The sequence below is a fragment of the Lutra lutra genome, chromosome 1 (genome assembly GCF_902655055.1).
Source record: "Lutra lutra chromosome 1, mLutLut1.2, whole genome shotgun sequence".
Taxonomy (NCBI): Eukaryota; Metazoa; Chordata; class Mammalia; order Carnivora; family Mustelidae; genus Lutra; species Lutra lutra.
In genome coordinates this window covers 123,850,204-123,875,397 of record NC_062278.1, presented here as the reverse complement: position 1 = coordinate 123,875,397, position 25,194 = coordinate 123,850,204, and the positions used below count along the sequence as shown (strand labels likewise).

At 40.0% G+C, this 25,194-nt stretch overlaps 1 protein-coding gene across 4 annotated transcripts in view; it reads left to right on the top strand.

Moving 5' to 3' along the window:
* The window catches only part of CD86 (CD86 molecule), a 66,096-nt gene extending 41,496 nt beyond the window's left edge, over nucleotides 1-24,600 (top strand). For 3 of the 4 annotated variants that reach the window (XM_047735386.1, XM_047735367.1, XM_047735377.1), the window contains 5 exons: nucleotides 5,111-5,446; nucleotides 7,962-8,264; nucleotides 11,749-11,901; nucleotides 20,475-20,520; nucleotides 22,891-24,600. In XM_047735386.1, coding sequence (XP_047591342.1) covers nucleotides 5,111-5,446; nucleotides 7,962-8,264; nucleotides 11,749-11,901; nucleotides 20,475-20,520; nucleotides 22,891-22,984 — 932 coding nt within the window. In that variant the 3' untranslated portion in view covers nucleotides 22,985-24,600. The remainder of the gene's footprint in view (nucleotides 1-5,110; nucleotides 5,447-7,961; nucleotides 8,265-11,748; nucleotides 11,902-20,474; nucleotides 20,521-22,890) is intronic. The other variant, XM_047735396.1, reaches the window with a different exon arrangement.
* Nucleotides 24,601-25,194: the final 594 nt, after the last annotated feature.

Here is a 25,194-nt window from a genome sequence, read left to right as displayed (position 1 = left end):
TACAGTGACGGAGAGATATTTGGCTCAACTCCAAATATAGCATGGGCAGGTGGGAATTTATAACCAAGAAGAAAGGCGGGGCAGGATGGGGGGTGGTCAATGGTTGGAAAATTACTAAGGGGAAATAAGGATAAGGAGGGATTCTGCCCAAACCCAGTTAATTCTTGCTAAGGACAGGCCAGGGCAAACAGACATCACCTTGGGGATTGTGGAAGATGAGGAACCGATCATATTCAAGCATAATCAGGTAGCAAGGTTGGGGATTCTGGTTAAACTGGGTTCTTAGCAGGGTTCCTACTATAACTGGGTTTTACAAGGATGTGCACAGATGGACTGAGGAGTGGATTAGGAGCCTGAATAAAGTTTGATCAAGCAAAAAGTTTTTGTCATACCTAAAAGACAATGTCTGCAAGATTTCTGGATAAACACAAAACCCTTTTTCTCTGGTACCCTTTTCTTTGCTTCATATTGTCTCCTCGCCCTTTTCTTACCCATATTAGAGTTTAGCTCTGGTTATCATAGTTTTACACCTCCTCAGCCACATCTGTGCAGACCCTTTCTACAGATGGTTCACATAAGTACTGACAGCAGCAAGTGGGGGACCATCTCACTGAGATGGAGGACAGGGGAGGAAGAGAGTATCTGTTGCTATATAAACAGCAGTATCCAGCAAAACGTTGAATATGGATATCTGGAGCTCTAGGGCGAGTGATTGGCTGGAAATAAGCATCTGTGAATTATTAGCTTATAGTTAGCAGTTGAATCCAGGGGGATAGAAGAGAAAGACCAGAGAAAGCGGAGAGTAAGGAGAAGATCAAGAACAGGTACTTGAGATAGCATTTAAGGAGTGATCAGAGAAAACTGACCAAGAGGTCAGAGAATGGGAATGAAGAGAGTTTCAGGAAGTAGATAAGACCAACACTGTGACATTCAACAGAGTGGTCAAATAACAGGAGGTCTGAAAAGAGCTCTGAATTTGGCACTGGTGGGAAGTCACTGACAACCCTTGTGAGGGAAGTTTTGGCGCCGAGGTTGGGTACAGAGACTGGGGGTGGAGGCAGCGATTGCTACTTACTCTTTCAGGGAGTTTGACTATAAGAGAAAAAGAAACTAAAAGCATTAGCAAAGGGAATTGCTGAAGTAACTACGATGAGGAAGGGAGAGGGTAGTAAGCAGGGTAACCAGCCCACAGAACAAATTAAATGGGATGGGAATAAATTTGTGATATCATCAGTCTGAACAACTGAGTAAGTTCCTCCAGTATTGCTCAAACATTTAATTATAAGAACTAGCATGTAGATCAAAAGTGAAGTGTTTTTAGGATGAATTCTGCACAAAAGGGCAAGTTTTTTGGCAACAGAATGATTGGAAAGGTATACTATTGCAGTGCTATCTAATATGAATCCCACTAGTTCCATGGGGCCACTTAAATTTAAATTAATTAAAAATTTAAAAGATTAAAACTTCACCTTCTCAGTCACACTGGCTACATATCAAGTGCTCAATGGCTACAGTGTCTGGTGACTCTCACGTTGGTCAGCACAAATATAGAACATTTCCAATATTGCAGAGAAGCCTTTTGAAAAGCACTGCACTGCAGGGGCTAAACTGACTAGAGCTGAAGTCTTGATGAAGTCAAAGAACAAATGTTGGTGGAGTAATAAAGGGCAAATCTTGGAGGGAGACATCTTGTGGACAGAGATAGGGTACATTGAGGTTTACGATTTTAGGATTAGAGCTGTTCTTGGTGAAAAGGTTCAAGGTTATGTCATGGGACAGGAGCTGCTGAAATAGCCTGTGGATGAAGATCTTTGAAATGGTAAAGACTAAAGAACTTTGAAGCAAGGTTGTTGGTGAATTTATCCATGCTGAAATAGCTCAAACTGACAGTAATAGTTGGTTGGAAAGAAGAACCTTATGTCGACTGCCAAAATCCTTAGTGAACAGAGAAGTAATGACAAATGATTAGTAGCGACCAGCGGTGAGAGAGGTAGGCACCTCAAAATGGGAAGGATGTTGTTACTCAAGTGGTAAAACAGGCAGTGTCTGAGGACAAGGGTTGTCCTTTAGGTAGGGCCAGATTTCAACGAAAGCATAACCTTATGGGACATATTCGATGGAGAGGTTGAAGATACAGAGGAGTTTATTATAATGGAACTAGATTTCCAGAAGACCTAGTAAAGCTTTGAAGAAAGTTTAGTAAGAGAGGAAAAATTTATGAGTACAGATGACTGTAGTAACTTGAGGAAAAGATGGTTCTTAAATTTATAAGATGTGCATTTGGGGTAATGGCCAGGGAAGACTGAAGTCCCAGGGGTAGTCAGAGATCTCACAAGGTTAGAAGACTACAGTTTTTGTGTAACATGCAAACAGTATATTGTTTAGGAACAAACTTCTCTATCTGGTTAGGGAGTTGTCTAGACAGATCTTGTGTGCCTGGCTCCTGACATCATCATAGCAACAAATCAGTTATAATTAGACCCAGAATTCTCTATTACCCAAGTCCTGGGCAAGGGAGAGTATCTCAATAGGTACCCACCAATGGAGTCCCAGTGATTCCAGGAGCTGGGTGACCTAAGATGTGGTGCCATTACAGGGGAAGACTAAAGCCTCCTTGAGATAAATCTTCCCTACATCATCAGGAATCAGCATGATGTGCACCGTGTATAGCTCTGAGTGATGTCACGGAAGGCAGTGGTTGGTGAGGAACTAAAGAGTATAAATTGTGAAATACTTTCAGTTCCACTCAAAATGGACCTCAGTGATATTTCCACCCCAGAGTGAGGGGAGAAGGAGAAGAGACAGGAACAAATTTTTCCTATCATTACTTTCTCTATTCTACTCTGGAAACAGAGGCAGAGATACTCTCTTGAAGCTTCTCAAACTGAGCTATTGTTAAAATGCTGATTCTGAACAGCAGGTGTGCTGGGGAAGAGGGGACAGAAAGTCCACATTTCTGACCAGCTCCCTGGTGATGCCCATGCCTTTAGAACACAAACCACACTTTTGATTGGTAGGTGAGGAGTGGGGCAGTCAGATGGGTATAAGGAAAAGCCCTTATAATCTTTGGGCGGAGGAACCTAAGTCAGAGATTTGGGGCTGGTCTGTTACTGGAAAAAGTTGGTGGGAAGGAAAGAAGATACTGTGAGGTTCTGCAGAGAAATAGTCATAAATCAAGAAGAGAGAAGAAGCCAAAGGTGAAGTCATTTCCAGTCCCAGAAGGTACAACTGACCAGTAAGCAATAATATAACATTGACCCGTGAACTGGGAGAATTTGCAGCTCTGAGTTTGGTTTCTCCCTTAGGTCATCTGCTCTAAAACCAGAATGAGTTTCCCCAGAGATGAAGCCGCTAGAAGCTTTTACAGCAGGTGGCACTCTTACATTATCATTCAGAGTTTAGCAAAGAAGTAGCAGGAGCCCCAGGATTGCCTTGCAAGGCAATTGCTGAATACAGTAAACCTTCCCTCTGTTCCCCTTTCACAGTTCCAGGTACTCAGTAAATTTTCCCACCGTCCTCCAATATTGGAACACATCCTATACATAGGCTGCATTTTACACTTGCCAAGTGCTTTATAGGCTTCTAGCAAGCAAAATGCAATAGGCAATGATTTGAGCTTGTGCTGACTCACAGTTGCCCGAGTCCTCTTCCCTTAGAATTCAAACCACCACCAACCTTCTTGATTATGTGTTCTCACTGGGCCACTCTGTGGACAGTTCAATTTTGCCTGGTGCGTGTCACTGTTATTTGTCCTACCCCCTCTTAGAAGAGAAAACCATTGATCAGATCAATTGAATTTCTCCTACCGCCCTCAAAGAACACCTCAAAGGAAACTCCTGTCATCTCTCTCACCAACCTAACTCCCCTTTCCCCCTTAATGTCAAGACTCTTCACTGAATTCTGGAATGATGAAGGTTTATTCAAAACCCACCCTAACATTTTCCCCAGGGCAACATTTAACTTTATATTAACTAAGAAACAGCATTTCCCACTAACCCTGCTCTTCTCACCCACCACTATTTAATTTCTTGGCCAACTCTCAAGTATTTCTGTGACCCAGAACAGGTCCTACAAACCTTATAATCAATCACATTTAAGGAGTTAGGTGGCACACATCACTTCCACAAACTTCAATACGTCCTCAGGGGTGAAAGCCTTTCTCTGAACTCTCTCAGCATGTCCTCCAGGAGTTGTAAAAATTTCCATTGGCAATGCATACTGGGAAGAGCAAATGTCTCGTACCTGGGGTTTCCCCAATACTCCAAAAGCACATCCTCACCTTCTCATCTATGAATCATTTCCAGCATTTCATTCATGTACGCTAAATGGTCTTTGACCACCACAATCCCAAAACAACCATCAGAAGGCCCAGTTCTCCTTCTGATCCCTGAAAGAGCTTAGAGAGGTCACTGAAAATAGAGGCTTTGGTTGACTGTGTCATTTCCAAACTGTTTTACATCCTTGGGCAAGCTGGCCATGGAAGCAGCATTCATGAGGAAAACTCTCTAACGGGAACTATGTGAATTTCAAATATATTACTCAATGTGATACCCAACTAGTAAGGCCTAACGAGGGGGGGCAGATATTAAATTTGTTACCATTATCAGAAATCTTTTCAGTCTAACAGGCCAAGGAATAAGGGAGTGGGGAGGGGAAGGGAGAGCTTTTGGTAATGGCATAGAAGTAACGGAACTTAAAACAGCTACAGTGAAGAGAATCGGCATTCAGGTTATAGAAAGGTTAACAGATGGGTGGATACCTTGTCTAACTCTGCTGTTTTTCCCTGGTATGGGATTTAAATTCACAGAATCATAGTACTAGAAAGATTCTTGGAACCCTTAGACCACCCCTTCATTAAACTGATTAAGGAAACTGAGCCTCATGGTAGTTGCAGTTTGCACAAGGCCCACATTCAGTTAGCAGCAGAGTGAGGACAAAAGTCCCATTCTCCAGATGCCAGTATGTATGCACTTTCCCGAGTTTAATACCTAGTTCTTCAATATCATTACTGGTAAGATAACATCTGGGTACTGTATAAAGAGAAACGGGGTTGTTTTTTTCTTCTTCCATCTTGTTTCTCCTTCCCTAATCTCTACCTTTCCTTTTTTAGGCGCTGCTACTGTGAAGAGTCAAGCATATTTCAACAAGACTGGAGAACTGCCATGCCTCTTTATAAACTCTGAAAACATAAGCGTGGATGAGTTGGTAGTATTTTGGCAGGACCAGGATAAGCTGGTTCTGTATGAGCTATTCAGAGGGAAAGAGAACCCTCAAAATGTTCATCCCAAGTATAAAGGCCGCACAACGTTTGACAAGGACAATTGGACGCTGAAACTCCACAACATTCAGATCAAGGACAAGGGCTCATATCAATGTTTCATTCATCGTAAAGGGCCCAAAGGACTGGTTCCCTTGTATCACATGAGTTCTGACCTATCAGTGCTTGGTATGTAGTCAATGGCACGTTCAGATCCCTGGCCTTCTCCGATGGGACTGCAATGAGTAGAGCAATGTTGGGGGAGGCGGAGGAGGAGTTGTGGGGGGAACCTGTAGAGAGAAGGTAGGAAACAGCCATTTCTGGGAAATCCATTTGAAGGAATGCAGGGTTCGGTGATAGGGAACTGAAAATCTTTTGTACTTTTTATAGTTTGCTTCTGATGGATCGGTAAGAATTTGCTTTGGGTACAAACTAGAGCTAACTGAACAAAGTTAATGTGTCTAAAGGAAAACAATGGGTAATTTGGCCATTACTAAATTTATATAACTATACAGGCTTCAGATCTCTTCTACATTCATCTTTTCCCTTTGGTCCAAGATTTCTTACCCACTAAGTCTTTGCCTAGAGCTCCTAGCAAAGATGACAGCTGATTGATTTGGGTTTTTCCTTCAACCTCCTGGAGGTTACTTATGAGTTGTTTGTTGCCCAACAAAAGCCCGGGAGACAGAAGGGAAATAACCCAGCACACATAATCCCCAAACTGACAATTCAGCTCCTCTTTTTTTCCAGCCTTGAAAAGCCTAAATATCACTACAGACTTAATTAAAACACAGTAAAATTGTTTTATTTTAATGTACAGTTCTGTTAACATATGTATAGATTCATGTAACCACTACAATAAATAGGATACAAAACATTTCCATCACCCCCAAAAAAATTTCTTCATGCTATTGTTTTGTGATCATGCCCTCTTCATACCCACAAGCTCTGTTTTGCATCCTAGAGTCTTATCTTTTTTGAGAACATCACATAAATGGAGCCACCTTTTAAGATTGGCTTCTCTTATTCAACATAATGCCTTTGAGATTTATCTAAGTTGTCGCATGTATCAAAAACCTGTTCCTTCACTGAGGAGCTTTCTATTTTATCGACTCAATCCATAGAAAGACATTGGGATTTTTTTTTTTTTCCAGTTTGGGGTTATTATAAATAGCTGCTGTAAACATATACAAGTGTGAACCTAAGTTTTCTTTTCTCTAAGGTAGATACCCAGGTGTGCGATTACTAGATTCATATTAACTTTTGATGAAACTGGAAAAGGCAGATCAGCAATGATTATGAAGCCATAGAATAAAGAAAAGGCAAAAGTAGAAATAGAATGAGGAGTCCTCCCTTTAAGCCTTGTATGATTCAAACGAGGTTGCAGGACTTTTGGAACATTTAACCAAGTGATAAATAAGTGTGTTCAAGGTGTGGCCAGATACTATTGAGGAACATGGTATGTTTTAGGTGGGACATGATCATTTTTTTATTTTAACAATTTTATATTTATTTTAACGTATTAGGAAAAACAATAACTAACTTATCCAACCTGTGATTTCACAGATATTGTTAAGGAGGCCAAAGGAGGTAAAACTTTCTATAAACCACATAAAGTATAAGCAGAGTACTTAATTAGTGTGTTGATAGAGAAAACTTAGAAAAGTGACATGCAAATCATTGGTTTTAGAGACAATAAAGTAAATTAGAAATTCGTATGTAGAACCTGAAAACTATAGTAACTCTTGAAGAGTTGCAAGGATTTTGCTAGCAGAAGGGGCTAGGTGCCAGTGATCTCCAACAGCCATCAAATCTGAATGGCAAACTAGGGCAAGAAAAGCTCTATGTTTATCAAGGTCATATATTTTCCTTAAAAATGGCTGGGTTTGAAAAAAAAAAAATGGCTGGGTTTGGCCTTCATCTTATAGTACATGATGAAGAAAGCTTGACAGTCATGCCCAAAACCAATATTCTGAATTTCTTTTTTTTTTTTAAAGATTTTATTATTTATTTGACAGAGAGAGAGATCACAAGTAGGCAGAGAGGCAGGCAGAGAGAGAGAGGGGGAAGCAGACTCCCCACCAAGCAGAGAGCCGGATGTGGGGCTTGATCCCAGGACCCTGGGATCATGACCTGAGCCGAAGGCAGAGGATTCAACCCACTGAGCCACCCAGGCGCCCCCAATATTCTGAATTTCTAAATCCAAAATCCCCATCCACTCACTTATCACTATCCTGTTTGGGTTTCTAGAAGATATGACCCAGAGCATGCCAACACCATGAACTCTGTTAGTGTCGGTCCCTTTCTGCTTCCTTAGTCTGGCAAGCTGCAATGTACCCCATGAGACAGCTGGGTTCTAACGTCAGACTACTTCTCTGTCCCAAAACTCCACTCCTCAGAACAATAACTTCACTGTGAATCTTTGGTGACTCAATTTCAGCCCTCCTGTCACTCAGAGAGCACTCCCCACCCCGATTGGGGTAAGCCGGAAATAAGCATGGCCCAAAACTCCATTCCTGAAAAATAAATGTGGGGTCTGTATGTGGCTCTTGCCATGGGCTGAGGCCCACACTTTAGATATCCAGAAGCTCCCAAGTGTGCCCCCAGGAAGCTCCCAGACCAGAGCCAGTTATTTGCAGTTGTCTTCTGGACACATCTAAATATCGACTGATTTGGTTTTTTTGTATCTTTATTCTGCTTTCAGCTAACTTCAGTCAACCTGAAATAATGGTAACTTCTAATAGAACCGAAAATTCTGGCATCATAAATTTGACCTGCTCATCTGTAGAAGGTTACCCAGCACCTAAGGAAATGTATTTTAAGTTAAAAACCGAGAATTCGACTACTAAGTATGATACTGCCATGAAAAAATCTCAAAACAATGTCACAGAACTCTACAACGTTTCTATCAGCTTGTCTTTTTCAGTCCCTGGAGCAAGCAATGTGAGCATCACCTGTGTCCTGAAACTTGAGACGATGGAGCTTCACTCCCTACCTTATAATATAGGTAAAGCTGCTTCCCAAGTTTATTTCTTTCATCAGGTATTATACCCAAATGGTTGAGGCAGATCATTCAATGTGTCCTGCTTGCCAGGAAGCCTCCAACAGGGCCATTTTGTGGTACTATTAGGAAGGAACAAGTTGGAGGGCTCCTCTCTTTATCTGAGTGTTGCTGTAGGGTCCCAGAGACTATGAACATAGGCTGCACTTAAGGAACTCTGTTCTTAGCCCCGAAACTGACCCAGTCTTTTGGGCTACCTTTGGATAGAAGATTCTGAAGTTTAAGTCAGAAAATGCAAGATTCCTCCAGCTAGAATTCTTCCATACACACACACACACACACACAGAGTCATCATCACCCATCCTTCCAGCCATCCATTCGTATATGTGGTACATGCTTTGAGTACAGAGTCACTCTAGATGTTGTTGGCTGTAGATGTGAATCCTAAAATGTATAAGACATGCTCTCTGCCCTCAAGTACCTTCCAACAGAATGTGCACACGTGAAAAACTGGATTTTTAAAAGATTGAATTAGGATCTAAAGCATATCCCATGGAAATATACAACTAAATTTAAAAACAAGAGTCACTGATAATCAGTTTTATAGACATTTGGAGATAGGTAGGTTCCTTGAGGGCCAGAGAAGCCTTCCTAAAGGAAATGGGACCTTAAAACATCATAAAAGATAACTGGGCTTTAAAAGCATGAAGGGCCACCTGAATGGCTCACTGAGTGAAGTGTCCACTTTCAGCTCAGGTCATGATCTCAGGATCCTGGGATCAAGCCCCATGTCCAGCTCCCCGCCCAGCCAGAGAATCTGCTTCTCCCTCTCTTTCTGCTCTTACCCCCACTTGTGCTCTCTCTCTTCCGCTCACTCACTCTCTCTCAAATAAATAAAATCTTCTTAAAAAGTTAAAAAAAAATACATAAAGTATGGTGAAGAGATGACAGGTATCAGACTTGTGGTTTCCTGAACAGTTGATAGTAGAGAACAGGGTCCAGTCCAGCTGGAGGAAGGGGTTGAAACTAAACAGCGTCCACTAATAGAAGCCTAAAATTTTTTAAAATAATTTTTAATTTTTTTATAAACATATAATATATTATTAGCCCCAGGGGTACAGTTTTGTGAATCGCCAGGTTTACACACTTCACAGCACTCACCATAGCACATACCCTCCCCAATGTCCATAACCCCACCACCCTCTCCCTACCTCCCTCCCCCCGGCAACCCTCAGTTTGTTTTGTGAGATTAAGAGTCTCTTATGGTTTGTCTCCCTCCCGATCCCATCTTGTTTCATTTATTCTTTTCCTACCCTCCAAACCCCCCACATTGCACTCCACTTCCTCACATCAGGGAGATCATATGATAGTTGTCTTTCTCCGATTGACTTATTTCGCTAAGCATAATACCCTCTAGTTCCACCCATGTCGTCGCAAATGGCAAGATTTCATTTCTTTTAATGAATGCATAGTATTCCATTGTGTGTGTGTGTGTGTGTATATATATATATATATATATATATACATATATATATATATATATATATATATATATATATATATACACCACATTTTCCTTATCCATTCATCTGTTGATGGACATCTAGGTTCTTTCCATAGTTTGGCTATTGTGGACATTGTAGAAGCCTAACATTTTAAAGTCCTGGCTTTACCCTGGGAGAACATCCATGTTTGAGACTCCACATTTGAGGAAAAGTAACTGCAAGTTTCTCTCCTGGAATAAAGGCACTCTGCACCCGCACTGCCTCTATCACTGCTTCTATTGATCCTGACCCCTCTCTTCCTATACATGTGACTTCTGCTTACCTTAGCCCCTTCTCTAATTCTGGTCCTTTGGTTTTCCCTCTCCTAAGGCATCCAGCTCACTCCTTGCTCTATCCTCGCAGCTTTCTTTCTCCTGCTCTCTCATTGTTCAAACATAACTTGGTCTATGGACACATTCTTGTGGACAGCCCCTGGAGCCAGTCCCTCTCAGTAAGCTTGACCAGTGAGCCAATCTCTACTCTTGGTACTGATTTCCTTCTGCTAAGACATCTCTGCCTCTGAGAGGCCAGTAAATAGGCTACACAGAAGCCTGATTTCTTCTACTGTGGCCTCCCTTGGCTTAATAGAAGCCTTCCCCCACCAACCAAAAAAAAAAAAAAAAAAGAGAGAGAGAGAGAGAGAGAAAGAAATAAAAGAAGAAGCTTCTCTCTCAAGCTATCCCTGAGGCTCAGATCCTGTTTGGAGCCAGCAACAGCACCACAGATGACATGCCCTGGGACCTTCTGCCATGGTTTCCTCTGCCCTGGCTCCTACAGTCTACAAATGAATAGGGCCTTGCCATCCCTGCAGCTTCATCATGGCTCACCTTGCTGTTGTTTCTCAACTACTGCCCAAACCTTCCCAGCTCCCACCAACTTCAGAAATATTTCAGCTCCAGCTGCCTCAGGAAGCCAGGGCTTGCCTCTCTGTATCCCTGTTCTATGGCTTGACCAGAGATAGTATAGATCCTGAAGCAAAGCTACTTTTTGGATGTCAAAATGTAGCAATCTCCATGTTATCAAATATAACCCCCATTTGCTGGGAATGTCAAACAGGCTCAAGTGGGATAAAACTAGGACAGACTCAAAGAGGGTTGACTATGGCCTGCAATGCAGCAACTCCTTTCCTAATGTCCCAGGACTGGGTATGTGCCCACAAACTGCAGCTAAACTAATAGGTCAACTGGTATTATTTTCCTATAATTTGAGATTAACTATCAGAATGAGTCCCACAAATGTCTTTAAAACGGATCACTCAGCTCTAAGCTTTCCCCCCAAAGTCTGTTTTTCAACTTCCTGGAAACTTAGAAGTCCCCATGCAAGGAAGAAAGTCCTGACCTCTCAGGAACTGATTCTAACCCTGATTCCTCAGGGCATGAAGAGATACCAAAGGTTTTCTAGTAGGTGATACATTCTGAAAGCCCTGTTTCTTCCACTGTGACCTCAGTGGAAAAAGCAAACAAGCAAAACTAGAGGTAGGCAGCTGTTATATTTGTTCAAAGGGGGTGTATCTGGAGCCTGATCTAGAGATGATAGTGGATGGAGAAATTATTACAAGGGAAACTTCAGGACCCCAGGCCTGGCTATACATGGGCTGAGGAAGCAGGGTGTTGCACAGATGACTGTACATTCAAAGCTTCAGCCTGGGTACCACATCCACAAGCAGAACCAAGGGCCAGGTTGGCTTTCTTCTTCTAGATCACAGTCCTTGTCATCCCACCCTCTAGGAAGGGAAGACAGCTTAGTTCAGGCATTTGGCCAGAAGCACTGGTTCTAAGCTGCTAAGGCCCTAAGCCTGGGGTTTCTATGGCCTCATATCGTGGATTTCAAGCTCCTCTGGCAGCAGAGCCCTGGGGACATGCTGACTTATAAATGAAGATGACAGTAATTATAAACCTTTTATAATCAATCTTCCTGGCTGATTAAAAACTTGTGGTCATTTCTAGATGCACATACGAAACCCCCCCCTGCCCGAGACCCCATCCTCTGGATTGCCGCTCTACTTGTAATGTTGGTCATTTTGTGTGGGATGGTGTTGGTGTTCTTTCTAACACTAAGGAAAAGGAAGAAGAAGCAGCCTGGCCCCTCTCACGAATGTGGTGAGTCAGTGCTTGTCCCCTCTGCAGACTGCCATTTCGTACCTACCTCCGGTCAGCTGCCTTCTAGAGCTCATTGGCTGAGCTCAGATTAGCAAAAAGTCAACAAGTGGTTGGAGGAAAAGGTTTTTCCTCGGGGTTTGGAGTCCGTATAGATGGGACTCAACATTGTTCTGGATTTCTGGGAAAGGTAGTATTTCTAAGCTAAGGTCTACAAATGTACTTCTGGTTTCCAGACAAAACTGATTATTCCTTGCTTTAGCTACCTCACTTCATGAAGTTACTAAATTGAATGAAGTAAAATCGTGAAAACATTTCTAAATGTTAATGGCTATGGACCTGGCAGTGTTCAAGCAGGGAAGCTTGGGGAGGCAGGCAAGGGGGGAGGATTAGATGACCAAAGACTTCCTTTCTCATTTCTAAAATCTGGGTTTCTGAGAAAAAAAGAGTGGGATGAATTGTTCCCCACTGACATTTTAAAAATAATAATTAACTTTTATTGATTACCAAATATTACATACCCCTTACCAAATATGCTGAAAAAAAATCTATAGTTCCACTAGTAAGAAAGAAATGGTTATACAGACAACATTTTGGTGTATATCTGCCAGGTTTTTCTGTAATCTATGTTATTTTGCATAAGTGGAGTTATATTATAAGGACTATTTTTCACAGTTTAGATACTATCACATGTACTGTTTTCTAAGTTATTTGTACTAAGCATAGTAAGAAAATTGTCAGTGCTATCAATTATCATTCTATAGCATCATTTTAAATGGCTGTGAGATATTCCATTTTGTGGATACACCTGGTTTATTTAACCAACTCCACATTGTAGGACACTTGGGTTGTTCCCATAGTTTTGCTATTGTAAATAGCACTGCACTGAGCAACCTCCTCACTGACTCTCATAAAAGTGGTACTGTGCTCAATGGGGGACAAGAGGGTCCCTGACTTTATAATAATTTTATGACTCTTTGTGGTTTGGGCTGGTCTGGGCAAAGTCGCAAGGTAAGGTAACGCCTGTAGTAGAAGTTTGGTTGGTGCTAATAATTAAGGTGGTACTTTTACTCACTTTGGTAAAAAGCACCAGATGAGTAATGCTTCTGATCAGTGTACTGATTTTAAGATCCACTAGAAAATAGATGGATGGCATTAGCAGTCATTCATTTCATCCTGCTATATTTTAAAAACAAGAAACTGGGGTGAGATTATCCAGTTTCAAGAAATGAATACAAAGCTTCTGGTAGAGTCATATTCAAACTGCCAAAATATGGGGTGTGCTGATATAATAATAGATTTCTGTGCTACAAAAGTGTAAAATTCAGAGCACAGGGCCAGATGTACAGATTATGTTTATTGAAGCTTTGACTTTTTAAGGTGAGAATTTCCAGCTGTTTCTTTCAGTCTCATTGCCATTTAGAATTAGCTAACTGCGCAAAAGCACCTTCATCTTGGAAATAAGCTGTTTCTTAATCTGCTTTCACATTGGAATGATTAGCTTACAAATGAAACAGAATAAGGGATGGAGAGAGAGGAAGAATGTTTCTTCCCCCAGAGGCAATCAGAAAAATTCAGGAGAGAGAGTTACAGAAGATGTGTGTGTACCCAGGAAAGAAGCTGAAAAGGGGCCCAAGAAGCTGTGTGTATGCATAGGAAATGGTCAAACTGAGTTAGGAGTGGTAAAAGGCAGACTCTAGCAAGACAGTATAGCATAAGACCTCCTACTCCCAAGAATGTGATAAAGAATATTGCTAGGAAAGTTTGGTCAGAGAGTCTCTTAGGCTAGTGAATTTGGTCAAAGAGAAGAATCTGGATATCCCTGGAGGAGGAAGATGTACCAAGTAAGCCTGCCATGTAGATATGTTTGTAAATATGGGTTCTGTAATTCAGCAACGTCAGCACTTGCTTTGTGGATACCTCTGGCATTTTCTCTATGAGGTACTGCATAATGTGCTCACCAAGATACCCACCTCCTGTTCACAGAGCCTAGTATATGTTATCTCACATGGTGAGAGGGACTTTGCATATGTGCTTAAGGAACTGATTTTAAGATGATGAGATTATCCTGGATTACCCAGGTGGGTCCCATCCAATCACAGGAGTCAGAGAACCTTCCCCAGGCTGGGTTAGAGAGAAGACATGGAAGGAGGAGAGATCCAAATCTTGAGGCAGACTTAACCAACTACTGCTGACTTCAAAGATGGAGGAAGGGGCCATGGGACAAAGAATGTGGGTGGCCTCTAGACTCTGCGACTGGCCCTCAGCTGAGAGCCAGCCAGGAAATGTGGATCTCAATCATACAACCACAAGGAACTAAATTCTGCTTTAAAACAGACATGGAAGCAGTCATGATCCATCCACAGACACACAAGCTTACTGATAACCAGTAGGAATTTCTCCAAAAATGGAGCTTCCCCCCAGCCCAATTTTAATCTGGTTCTCAGAGGAGAGAGCCCTCAAACTAACTTGGCATCAAAAGTCCTTTTCAGTGTTTGTTCAGTAATTACAGTTTTTCAATGCCCTAAACATCCACATTTACTCTGGTCAGGCTGTTAAATGAATAAAAGGGAAATGCCACAGTTATTCTAGCTGGTTTCTAATCTCTCTTCTCTTTTTTGATTTGTCAAATAGGGCAAATTAGGCATGAGAAATTATAACCTTGAATTACAGTCTTTTCCAAATCAGAAGTTACCCTATCAGCTTACCCATCAGGGAGAGAGACTAAAATAGCTCCTCCTGAGATTTTACTTCCTCATTTGGGTCTTGTGTGACTGAAATCTGTATGTAATAGAGCCCTAGCAACCAACAGTTTTTAGAGTTTGCTGCCCTCCACCAAACCTGGAAGAGTCTCAGCTCTTTCAGGAATGGTTTCTTAAAGGGCAAGTGTTTTTTTCTGAAATAAGTAATTTTAACCACTATTTAGACAGAGACTTTAACAGGACTTAAAAACTGGAAGTCGATTATATCATCACATCTGGCCTTCAAAATGTTAAATTTGTAATCAAATCCACAAGTTTAGAATCTACCTTTTTATTGTCTGCCTTCATTTTAAAATAGAAACTTTTTTTTTGAAATGGTGATGATTTTGTCATAGGTATGAAAAGACAATTTAAATATTATATATTGGTCTACAAACATCTGAAATACTATATTCAGTTATAAGTAAGTATTTTTAATTTAATTTTATTTTTTCAGTGAAGTAAGCCTTTTTTAAGAGAAAGTTTGAAAAAAATAGAACCTAACCAGATTTATAAAGTGTCTAGAAGCTCAGTTAAATAAGAAATAGTTGAAGTAACTGAGAATCCATAACCAGAAAAGAAGTCTTGGGAGGAGAAAAGTGTTCCCTTCAAATATCTGAAGAGCTGCTATAGGATACAAAGATCATACTTAACTGTGGCTCTAAAGGGCATCTCAATTCATGAATGTTATGAGAAGATGTAAAGGAAAAGACTGAGTTTTGCAACGGTTAAGGCTCTTTTAAAATTACATAGAAGACAAAATCTTCTTCCTCTCACGAACGATTACCTGCTACAGGAATGTCCCTTCTATTGTAAACAACTAGAAATCAGGCAAAATATGAAACAACTGTTTTCAGACATTGGACAATAAGTTGTAGAAAACTGTAGTCCTTGAAAGAAGGATAAAGATGAGATGAGCCTATGATTGCCCCCAACTTACTGCCTGGAGTCAGTTTCCAGACTGCCCTAAAAGTAGAGGGGAGCCCTGATACCAAAACTGGAAAAAGATATTACAAGAAAAGTTTGCTATACGTATATCTTGTGAAAATAGATGGCAAAATCCTAACAAAATTACCAACTACAAGCTAGCAATCTATTGAAAGTATGACATATCATGATCAAGTGGGGTTTATTCCAGGAATATAAGCTAGGTTCAATATACAAAAGTCAAACCACAAAATTCACCATATTGGCAAACCAAAAAGCAAAAACATGTAATCACATCAGTGGATACAAAAAAAGCATTTGACAAAATTAATACCCACTCATAATTTTAAAAAAGAAAGAAAAACTCTCATAAAAGTTGGACTATAGAGGAATTTCCTCAACTGACAAAGGAAATATACCAAAATCCTTCAGTTAGCACCATAGTTAATGATAAAAGAGTCACTGCTTTCCCCATAAGATCAAGAATGAGGCAAGGATACCACTCTCACTACATTTCTTCAACATTGTACTGGAGGTTCTAGGCAGTGAAGCAGTCTAGGAAAAAAACTAAAAGGCATGCATAGTGGAAGGGAAGAAGTAAAACTTTTTTTTTGCCCACAGATAACATGACCATGTTTGTAGTAAAGCCTAAGGCATCCAAAAAAAAAACTATTAGAACTAACTGTGTGGGTGCCTGGGTATCTCAGTCCATTAAGAATTAGCCTTCACTTGCATGGAGCACTGGGTGTGGTGCAAAAATAATGAATACTGTTACGCTGAAAAAATAAAAAATTAAAAAAAAAAAAAAAAAGAATTAGCCTTCAGCTCAGGTCATGACCCGGGATGAAGTCCCACATCAGGCTCCCTGCTCAGTAAGGAGTCTGCTTCTCCCTCTCCCTTTGCCTGCCATTCTCGCTGCTTACGCTCTCTCTCTCTCTGTGTCAAATCAATCAATCAATCTTTTAAAAAAAAGAACAAACTGCATGTAGCTAAGTCTTCAGGTACAATTGTGGTCAATACACAAAATCAAAATCAGTTATATTTCATGAAAAAAATTGCCATTCTTTCCTTGAAAGAATGGGATCAAAACACAATAAAAACATACAGGTCCCAAGACGTAAAAGCAATGCATTTGCAAAAACAATTTGCATATATGAAGTCAATGGCTAGGAAAGTCAAAAATATATTCAGCCTCCTTCCTAAAAAAATAGTTGCAAATTAAAAAAATACAAAAACAAAATCAGTTATATTTCTATATACTCACCAAAAACAGTTTGGACACTGAAAAAGAGTTTAAATACCATTTATAGTAGAATCAAATAATATTAAAACTTTGGGAGTAAGTTTTTAAAAACAAGTTAAATACGTATCCACTAAAAATTAAAAGACATTACTGTTGACAGAAATTAAAATAGGCCTAAATATATGGAGAAGTATGCCATGTTCATGGATTAGAGGAGTAGAATTTTTCTTTAAAGATTTTATTTATTTATTTGACAGACAGAGATCACAAGTAGGCAGAGAGGCAGGCAAGAGAGAGAGGGGGAAGCAGGCTCCTCACCAAGCAGAGAGCCCGATGCGGAGCTCAATCCCAGGACCCTGGGATCATGACCTGAGGCAAAGGCAGAGGCTTTAACCCACTGAGCCACCTAGGGCCCCCAGAGGAGTAGATATTAAGATATCAGTTCAGCCCAGGGACACCTGGGTGTCTGAGTCGGTTAAACATCTGCCTTCGGCTGAAGTCATTATCTCAGGGTCCTGGGATCAAGCCCCAAGCCCTGAGTCTGGCTCTCAGGCTCCCTGCTCTGCCAGAGTTGCTTCTCCCTCTCACTCCGCCCCTTCCCCCTGCTTCTGCTCGCTTTCTCTTTCTGTCAAATAAATAAATAAAATCTCTTTAGAAAATGATATCAATTCAGCCCAACCTGATCTATGGATTCAATGAGATACCAATCAGAACCCTGGCAGGCTCTTCAGTGTAAATTAAAAAGCTAATTCTAAAAGTTATATAGAAATGCAAAAGACATACAATTGCCAAACAATTCTGAAAAACAAGAACAGACACAGACAACTTATACCACTAACTTCAAGATTTATTAAATACCCACCACCAGGCTCAACCAACCTTCCACCCCCTTGCTCCCCAAAACCCTCAGATTGCATGGAGCCCTGGGTGTGGTGCACAAACAATGAATTTTGGAACACTGAGAAGAAATTTTAAAAGTAAATAAAAACTTAAAAAGAAAAGATTTATTAAATAGCTACATAACCAAGACAGTGTGATATTGGTGAAAGCACAGACATACTAACCAAGGGAACTAGATGGATAATCAAAAGGAAAATCACATGGTGAGCTGATATGGACAAAGGAGCCAAGGTAATTCCATGGAGAAAAGGCTAGTCTTTTCAACAATGGTTTTGGGACAACTAGATATGCACATGGAAAAATATGAATCTCAACTCACAAAAAACAACTTGAAGTGGATGTCAGACCTAAAATTAAGAGCTTAAAAATTAAAAGACTTAAAAAAATTTTGGAGAAAATCTTTGTGATCTTAGGTTGGGCAGATCTTAGGACACAGTAAACATAAAGCATAGCATAAAAAGTAAAAATTGATAAACTGAACTTCATCTAAATTGAAAACGTTTGCCCTTTGACTTTGTTAAGAAAATTAAAAGTCAAGCCAGCCACAGACTAGGAGAAAATGTTTGCAAAATATATATCTCAATAGGACTTATATCCATAAGATGTAATTATATATTACTACCCAGTAAAGAAGACAATCCATTTAATAAAAGGCTGGGAGCAAAAGACTCGAACACATACTTCATAGAGTAAAATATACAAATGGCCAATAAGCACAGTCACACAGTCACAACATCATTAGTCATTAGGGAAATACAAGTTAAAACTATAATGAGAGACCACTACACTCCCACTAACATGACTAAAATTAAAAGGACTGGTAAATATCAAGTGCTGGAGAGGATGTGACACAAATGAAACTCTCACGCACTGCTATACAACCCAGCAATCTCAGATATTCGCTCGTGAGAAATAAAAACATATGTCCTCACAAAGACACACACCAACGTTCATAGCAGCTTTCTTCATAATATTGAAAGCTTGGCATTCTAAATTTTCATCCGTTGGTGAAAGGATAAATATATAAACGGTAGTATATTCATATAAGGAAATTCTGCCGAGCTCTAGAAAGACTACTAGTAACATGCAACAAGATAATGAATTTCAAAAGCAGTATGCCACCTCCATACTGTCTTCAAGAGTGGCTGTACTAGCTTGCATTCCCACCAACAGTGTTAAGAGGGTTCCCCTTTCTCTACATCCTCGTCAACATCTGTTGTTTCCTGTATTGTTAATTTTAGCCATTCTGACCTGTGGGAGGTGCTATCTCATTGTGGTTTTGATTTGTATTTCCCTGATGATGAGTGATATTGAGCACTTTTTCATGTGTCTGTTGGTCATTTGTATGTCTTCTTTGGAGAAATGTCTGTTCATATCTTCTGCCCATTTCTTGACTGGATTATTTGTCTTTTGGGTGTTGAGTTTGTTAAGCTCTTTATCAATCTTGGATTCTAGCCCTTTGGAGTTACTTAGCTTAGAAGAGGACAACCAATCAAAGTGATTTTTTTGGCAAACATTAAGTCAAGAATTACATTGTGATATCAAATACCAAACATAAAGTTAATAACTGCATTTCCCTGAAGAATATAACGGTAAATGGTGCATTTTCTGAGCTTTTTGTCTAAATTTTTAATATAGTTGTTTCTTGTTTTGTGTTACCAATAGGTTTTAAACTTGTATAAATCAGATAATATTTGGAATTTTCTAAAACACTTCATTAAAGTATCTCTATGGTGAAAAAAAAAGCAGCATACTAGGAGAAAGACGCTGGGCACAGAAAGACCACACAACCACACATATGTGATCATTTAGAATTATAAAATTCTAAAAAATGCAAAAATATTGTGACATTAACCAGATCAGTAGTTATCAGGCGATGGGATGGGGAAAGATACTGACTGAAAAGGGGCAGGAGAAAACTTTTGGGGCTTATAGAAATGTTTTATATCTTGGTGATGGTGGTAGTTACATGAGGGTATACATTTGCTAAACTCACCAAAATCTATACAGGAAATTATTGTGTATTAATTATACCTCAATAAAGCTGATTATTTTTAAGCACACACATGTGCACACACCTGAAAACTGCCAATGGTAGTAAGTGTTCAAAACCATCAAGGGTGTTGTTTTCCTCCCTAAAGTCCTGCATGGACACCCAGGTTAACAACCCCTGCTGCAAGGCTCTGAGTTGGACAAAACCATCATCACAACAGTCAACCAAAAGAAACAGTCAACCAAAAAAGACTGTTGACTTTTTCACAACAGTCAACCAAGTTGCTTCAGTAGTAAGCCCATACCAATAGCAACTCGGGCTTTGGAAGGTCTAGCAGTTAGAGATTTCCCACTTGGGCCCATCCATGCCACCCCGTGTTATATTGGTAGTGCCAGCTGACTCACCCATTTAGGCATCAACATTTCCAAGATTTACTTTTCTTCCTCCTTCTAGACCTTACTTTCAGAAAAGGACTGAAAACTTTTCCAATCACTAAATGATAGCTAAAACTAAGTGTGTTACCCCTCCCAGCAGTATTTTTATTTTAGTAAAGAATAGAGCTGTAAGTGAAAAACCCATTTCCACAGTGAATAAAGGAAGGCATTTGGTTTTTGGATGCAAAAAACCTCAGTTGCATCAGATAGCATCTGTTTCACATATAAGGACACAATGATTTTTCTCGGAGTCCTAGGATTTTGAATTCTCTTCAAACTTCCCCTCTTTTACTATCTATAGGCAGTAAATTTTCTGAAGTTGTTTTGGTCTCTTTCAGAAACCAACAAAGTGGGGAGAAAAGAGAGTGAACAGACCAAGGAAAGGTGAGTCCTGACCTTACAACACTGCTGAAATAGGTACCATCTCCAGAGGATCTTTAACTTGACCATCAGTTAAGTCTGAGGCATGCTGACACCTCAGCAAACATGAACTAATGGAGAAGGAAAGGAAAGCTAGGATCTGGAAGGAAATGTCCTAGCTATAAATGGATGGCAGGATGTCCAATACACAAGGCTCAAGTGGGATGGCAAGCCGAGTCAAGGAAAATTAAAAATTTAATACCAAATGGGTCTGTGTTGTGTACATGAGCTGTATATTATTCACCATGGTAACCCTAGTACCTATCGTGGTGCCTGGACTCGTGGGAATCCTACCTGTGTGGAATGAACAAGTAAATAAGTGAGGAGTGATAACATGTTCCCTTTAGCTTCAGTGTCTTTGCATCTGCTGCGTCCTCTGCTTAGAATGTTCTTTGGCCACTTCTTTACCTCATTCTTCAGATCTTGGTTCAAACTGCACATCTTTAAAAAAAAAAAACACAAAAAAAACCTCTTTTTTAAACTAGAATATGTTAGCCTGTTATTGTGTCATATGGATTCCTCTGCTTTTTCTCCATAACACGAGGTAATACTTACATTTTTGCATAATTACAGTTACACAAAAGTTTATCCATACAGTTTATCCATTAAACTCTATGAACTATACCAAACTTTATGGAGAGTAGAGATCATATCAGTTAAGCTTATTGTTGTGCTGCCAGCACCTAGCACAGTACCTGGCATATAGTAGGAGCTTAATAAATTTTCTTCTACTGTGAAATTGTAGCAGCAGATATTTTTTAATCCATAGAAAGTAGTCTTTTTATAATACTAACAATTTTCTGTATGTGTAATTTCATGGCATCTCCTGGTTTACAGATAACAGGACTTATTCAGAAAATTTGCACTGTAGTGGTTTGATAAATATATAACACACTGAAAAGAGTTTCATGGAAACATAAGTGCTATTCATCAAGGTTTAGCTTCTCTTACATTTGCTTTCAGCTAAGCAATAGTATAAGTTGTTTGATTTTTATTTATTTTTCATTTATTTACTCACTTTGTAGATTCTTTACCTAATCAAATCCAAATAAGCAATCCTAAATATGGCACAGGGGAAATATGTATATCCTTTTCTTTATGTTCTCTTTTGTCCACTACTAGGGGCCCTAGAAGACAAAATGTGATGAGGCGCTTTTCTTTAAGAGTTCAAGTTTTAGTTGTTTGGTTTTTTAAATATTTTATTTATTTATTTGACACACAGAGAGAGAGATCATAAGTAGGCAGAGAGGCAGACAGAGAGAGAAGGGGAAGCAGGCTCCCCACCGAGCAGAGAGCCCGATGTGGGGCTTGATCCCAGGACCCTGAGATCATGACCTGAGCCGAAGGCAGAGGCTTAACCCACTGAGCCACCCAGGCACCCCAAGTTTTAGTTGTTTTTAAATTCAATTTATCAGACTAAAAACAAAAAAAGTTCACCCATTCTCCCACCCCTCACACCCCACTTCTGGCAACCACCAATCTCCTCTGTGTGTCTATGAAGTGGGTTTTTATTATTTATTTTTAGATTCCACATATAAGAGAGATCACACGGTGTTTGTCTCTCTCTGTCTGACGTATTTCCCTTATCATAATGTTCTCAAAGTCCTTCCATGATGTCACAAATCGTGAAATCTCATTCATTTTTATGGCTGAATCATATTCCATTATATGTATATGCCACAATTTTTTATCCATTCATCTATCAATGGACACTTAGGCTGTTTCCATACCTTGGCTATTGTAATAAATATTTGTTGAAAGAATGAATGTATGCATGAAAGAATACATAAAAATTCCTGGCAATCAGTCCTTTCACAACGTGATGAAATCAGATTACCTGTACCTCCATCCTCCCTGAGGAGCAGGGCTCTCAATAATATCAAGGGCTCTGGACACACAGCCATAGGGTCAGGCAAACTGAAGTCAAGAGCTTGATCACAAAGATACAGTCACAACCCCAGGGTCAACAGCCCCAGAGTGCCCAGTGCCTACCTGAATACGCACGCTTCTGAGTCTAGGAATCCTGGATGGTGAGCGCAGGTGCTGAGATCTTGCCTGTCCTCCTAGACTCAGTTCAGATATAGTCCAGAAGAGCCTGCAGGGAGAAGGCAGCAAGTAATCAACATACAGCAGGGGCAGATCCAGATGACAATAAAGGGTAGTTAATTGAAAGAAGCAAGAACAGCACATCTCTCTCTCTCTCTTCAACAGTTTGTTTCTCCTGGTTGCTATTTCAATGGCTCCTGTATTCTGCCCTCTCACTGAAATCTAGAAAAAGGAAGTGGCTCTATTATGAAATCTCACCCAATTCCTTTTCTGTTATTGTTTTTCCAGAGTACAATACCATGTACCTGAAAGATCTGATGAGGCCCAGTGTGTTAACATTTCGAAGACAACCTCAGGCGACCAAAGTACTACACATTTTTAATTAAAGTCCGACCATCCGTTGTTTATATGCGTTCACTTTCAAATTTTGGCTTGCCTTTTTTCTTGTCCATTACTATTATTATTACCATTAAAAATAGCTGGGGCTCCAGGACTTTCTCTAAGGGAGAGAGCCTCCCTATAATGCCAGTTCTGCTCCCTAAGCCAGGGGCAGATTTTAACTGCTTCTTTTCATTTCAGAGCACACTTGTGGCCCAACCTCATCTGACTGGCTCCTGGCTCAGGACAAATGTTTAAGACTAACATCTCTTGTTTCAGATTCAGCCTTCTTTTCTTAATTTTATAAATTGTGTTTTATGTAGAACTCTCAATTACTAGAATAATGGCTTTTATCTGTGCTTAATTCTAAAACAGCACTTCATTCCATCTTGTATATTTGTGAGTGACTACCTCTTCAGTCTGGGTGGGAGTTATGTATGTTATGGTGTTACAGTGTTGCTAGTAATATTTTGAAACATAAAGAGATGTGTACCTTAATCATGTGTACTTTAATTACTGTGCCTTGAGAAAAGTCTACCCAGTGCTCTGTGAGGATCAGTAGGAAAACGGTGTTTTAGTGGGATGATAACACTGAGCAGACCAATTCAAAATTTGGAAAATTAGGAACGATGGAGATAGAACCCACTCTGAATCCTGGAGCCACTTCTATCTGGGCTGCTGCTAATCTGAGGAGGATCCAGCTGCCCAGCAAGCTACTGGTAAGTCTTAGCAGAGAGCTAAAGCAGGAAAGCAACATGCACTGTGAACCCTACTTCTCCTCTTGAAAGAAATGACTGAGATGATGGCCCAGGGCAAGTGTTCAAGAGCCAATTGATAGATCACAATACTCAAAAGAGAGAAAGGAAAAAAAAAAAAAAAAAAAAAAAAGGAAAGGAAAGCTCTTAACCAACAGAGATGCACATGAGTGTCCTATCTGTCTAGCTCCAGAAAGCAACAAGTGAACAGACTGTCCAAAAGGACTTAAGACAGACAGCACCATCCCTGGTGTTTGGTGAGAAGTTTGGATAATATTCCATTATTGTGATGTTCCATTTGGCTAGAGGTGGAGCCAGGGAGGAGGAGCTATCATCTTGATATGGGATAAATGGAAGGAGGTTTAGGACTCTTCCAACTCATGGCTGAGAGAGAAGGAGCTAGAGTGGAATTAGGAGGACCAAAATGCAAATCATCCAGAGGCCAACATAGTTGGCAGGTGTCCTAGGAAGGGATCAACTGGCCCAGAGTAGGGCTCACAAATTTGTGTCTGAGGACTGTCTATGTCATTCTCAACGATGGGAAAACTGGGTGGACAAGAGGACTATGCTAGCCCAGTAGAAATGAATTGGGTAAGCCTGGCTCTAGGGCAGCATCACTAACAGATGGAGCAGTCTCAGTCCAAACCCAGAAAGAACTTTGGGAGGCCCAACCCACAGAAATATTTCTTCTTATTCTACATAAAGGAACCTAGAAGATTGTAGACAGCTGTGCTAGCCATGCTTGCCTTTTAATATTACCATTTGTGTGTTGTGCCTTGCCTCTGCTTTCATTAGGCTCTAAGCATCTTGTTGGTTCCTAACATGTTTTATACAGTGAGCTCTAAATAAATTTTTCTTAAATTGATTTAAAAGTCTCCATTTTCTGCTTTTACTTCAACAGAACTACTCAACCCTTATAGTCTGACATTACCTCCTCTGTCCTCCTAATGTACTTCCTCCCTCTTAACTTCTCCATGGAAGCCTCATTCTCCGGTCACCCTGGCAAGAGGCCTCTGGCTCATCCCAAACCCTCTCCTCTTCCTTTTTCCCTTACCTATTACATAAGAAAGAGGGGCTTATATAATTCTAAATGTTTATCTTAGTTATGAGACATAAAAAATCAAACAAAGGAGGTTCTTTCTGGAGATAACTGGGAAATTTGGAGTTAAGAAAGCGATACTTGCTTTTCAGATTGTAACTTTTTAAATTCTATAATTTTAAATTATGTTCTCATATGTGCATTAAACAAAAGCTTAATGTAAAATATTCTTTAAAATACCTTGATTATAAAATGAATGCATATAACTATACTGTATATTTCTAAAGTTGCCAAAAAAGTAAATCTTAAAAGTTCTCATCATAAGAAAAAAAAAGTTTGTACCTATGTGTGGTGATGGATGTTATCTAAACTTACTGTGTCGATCATTTCACAATATACACATATATCAAATTATTATGT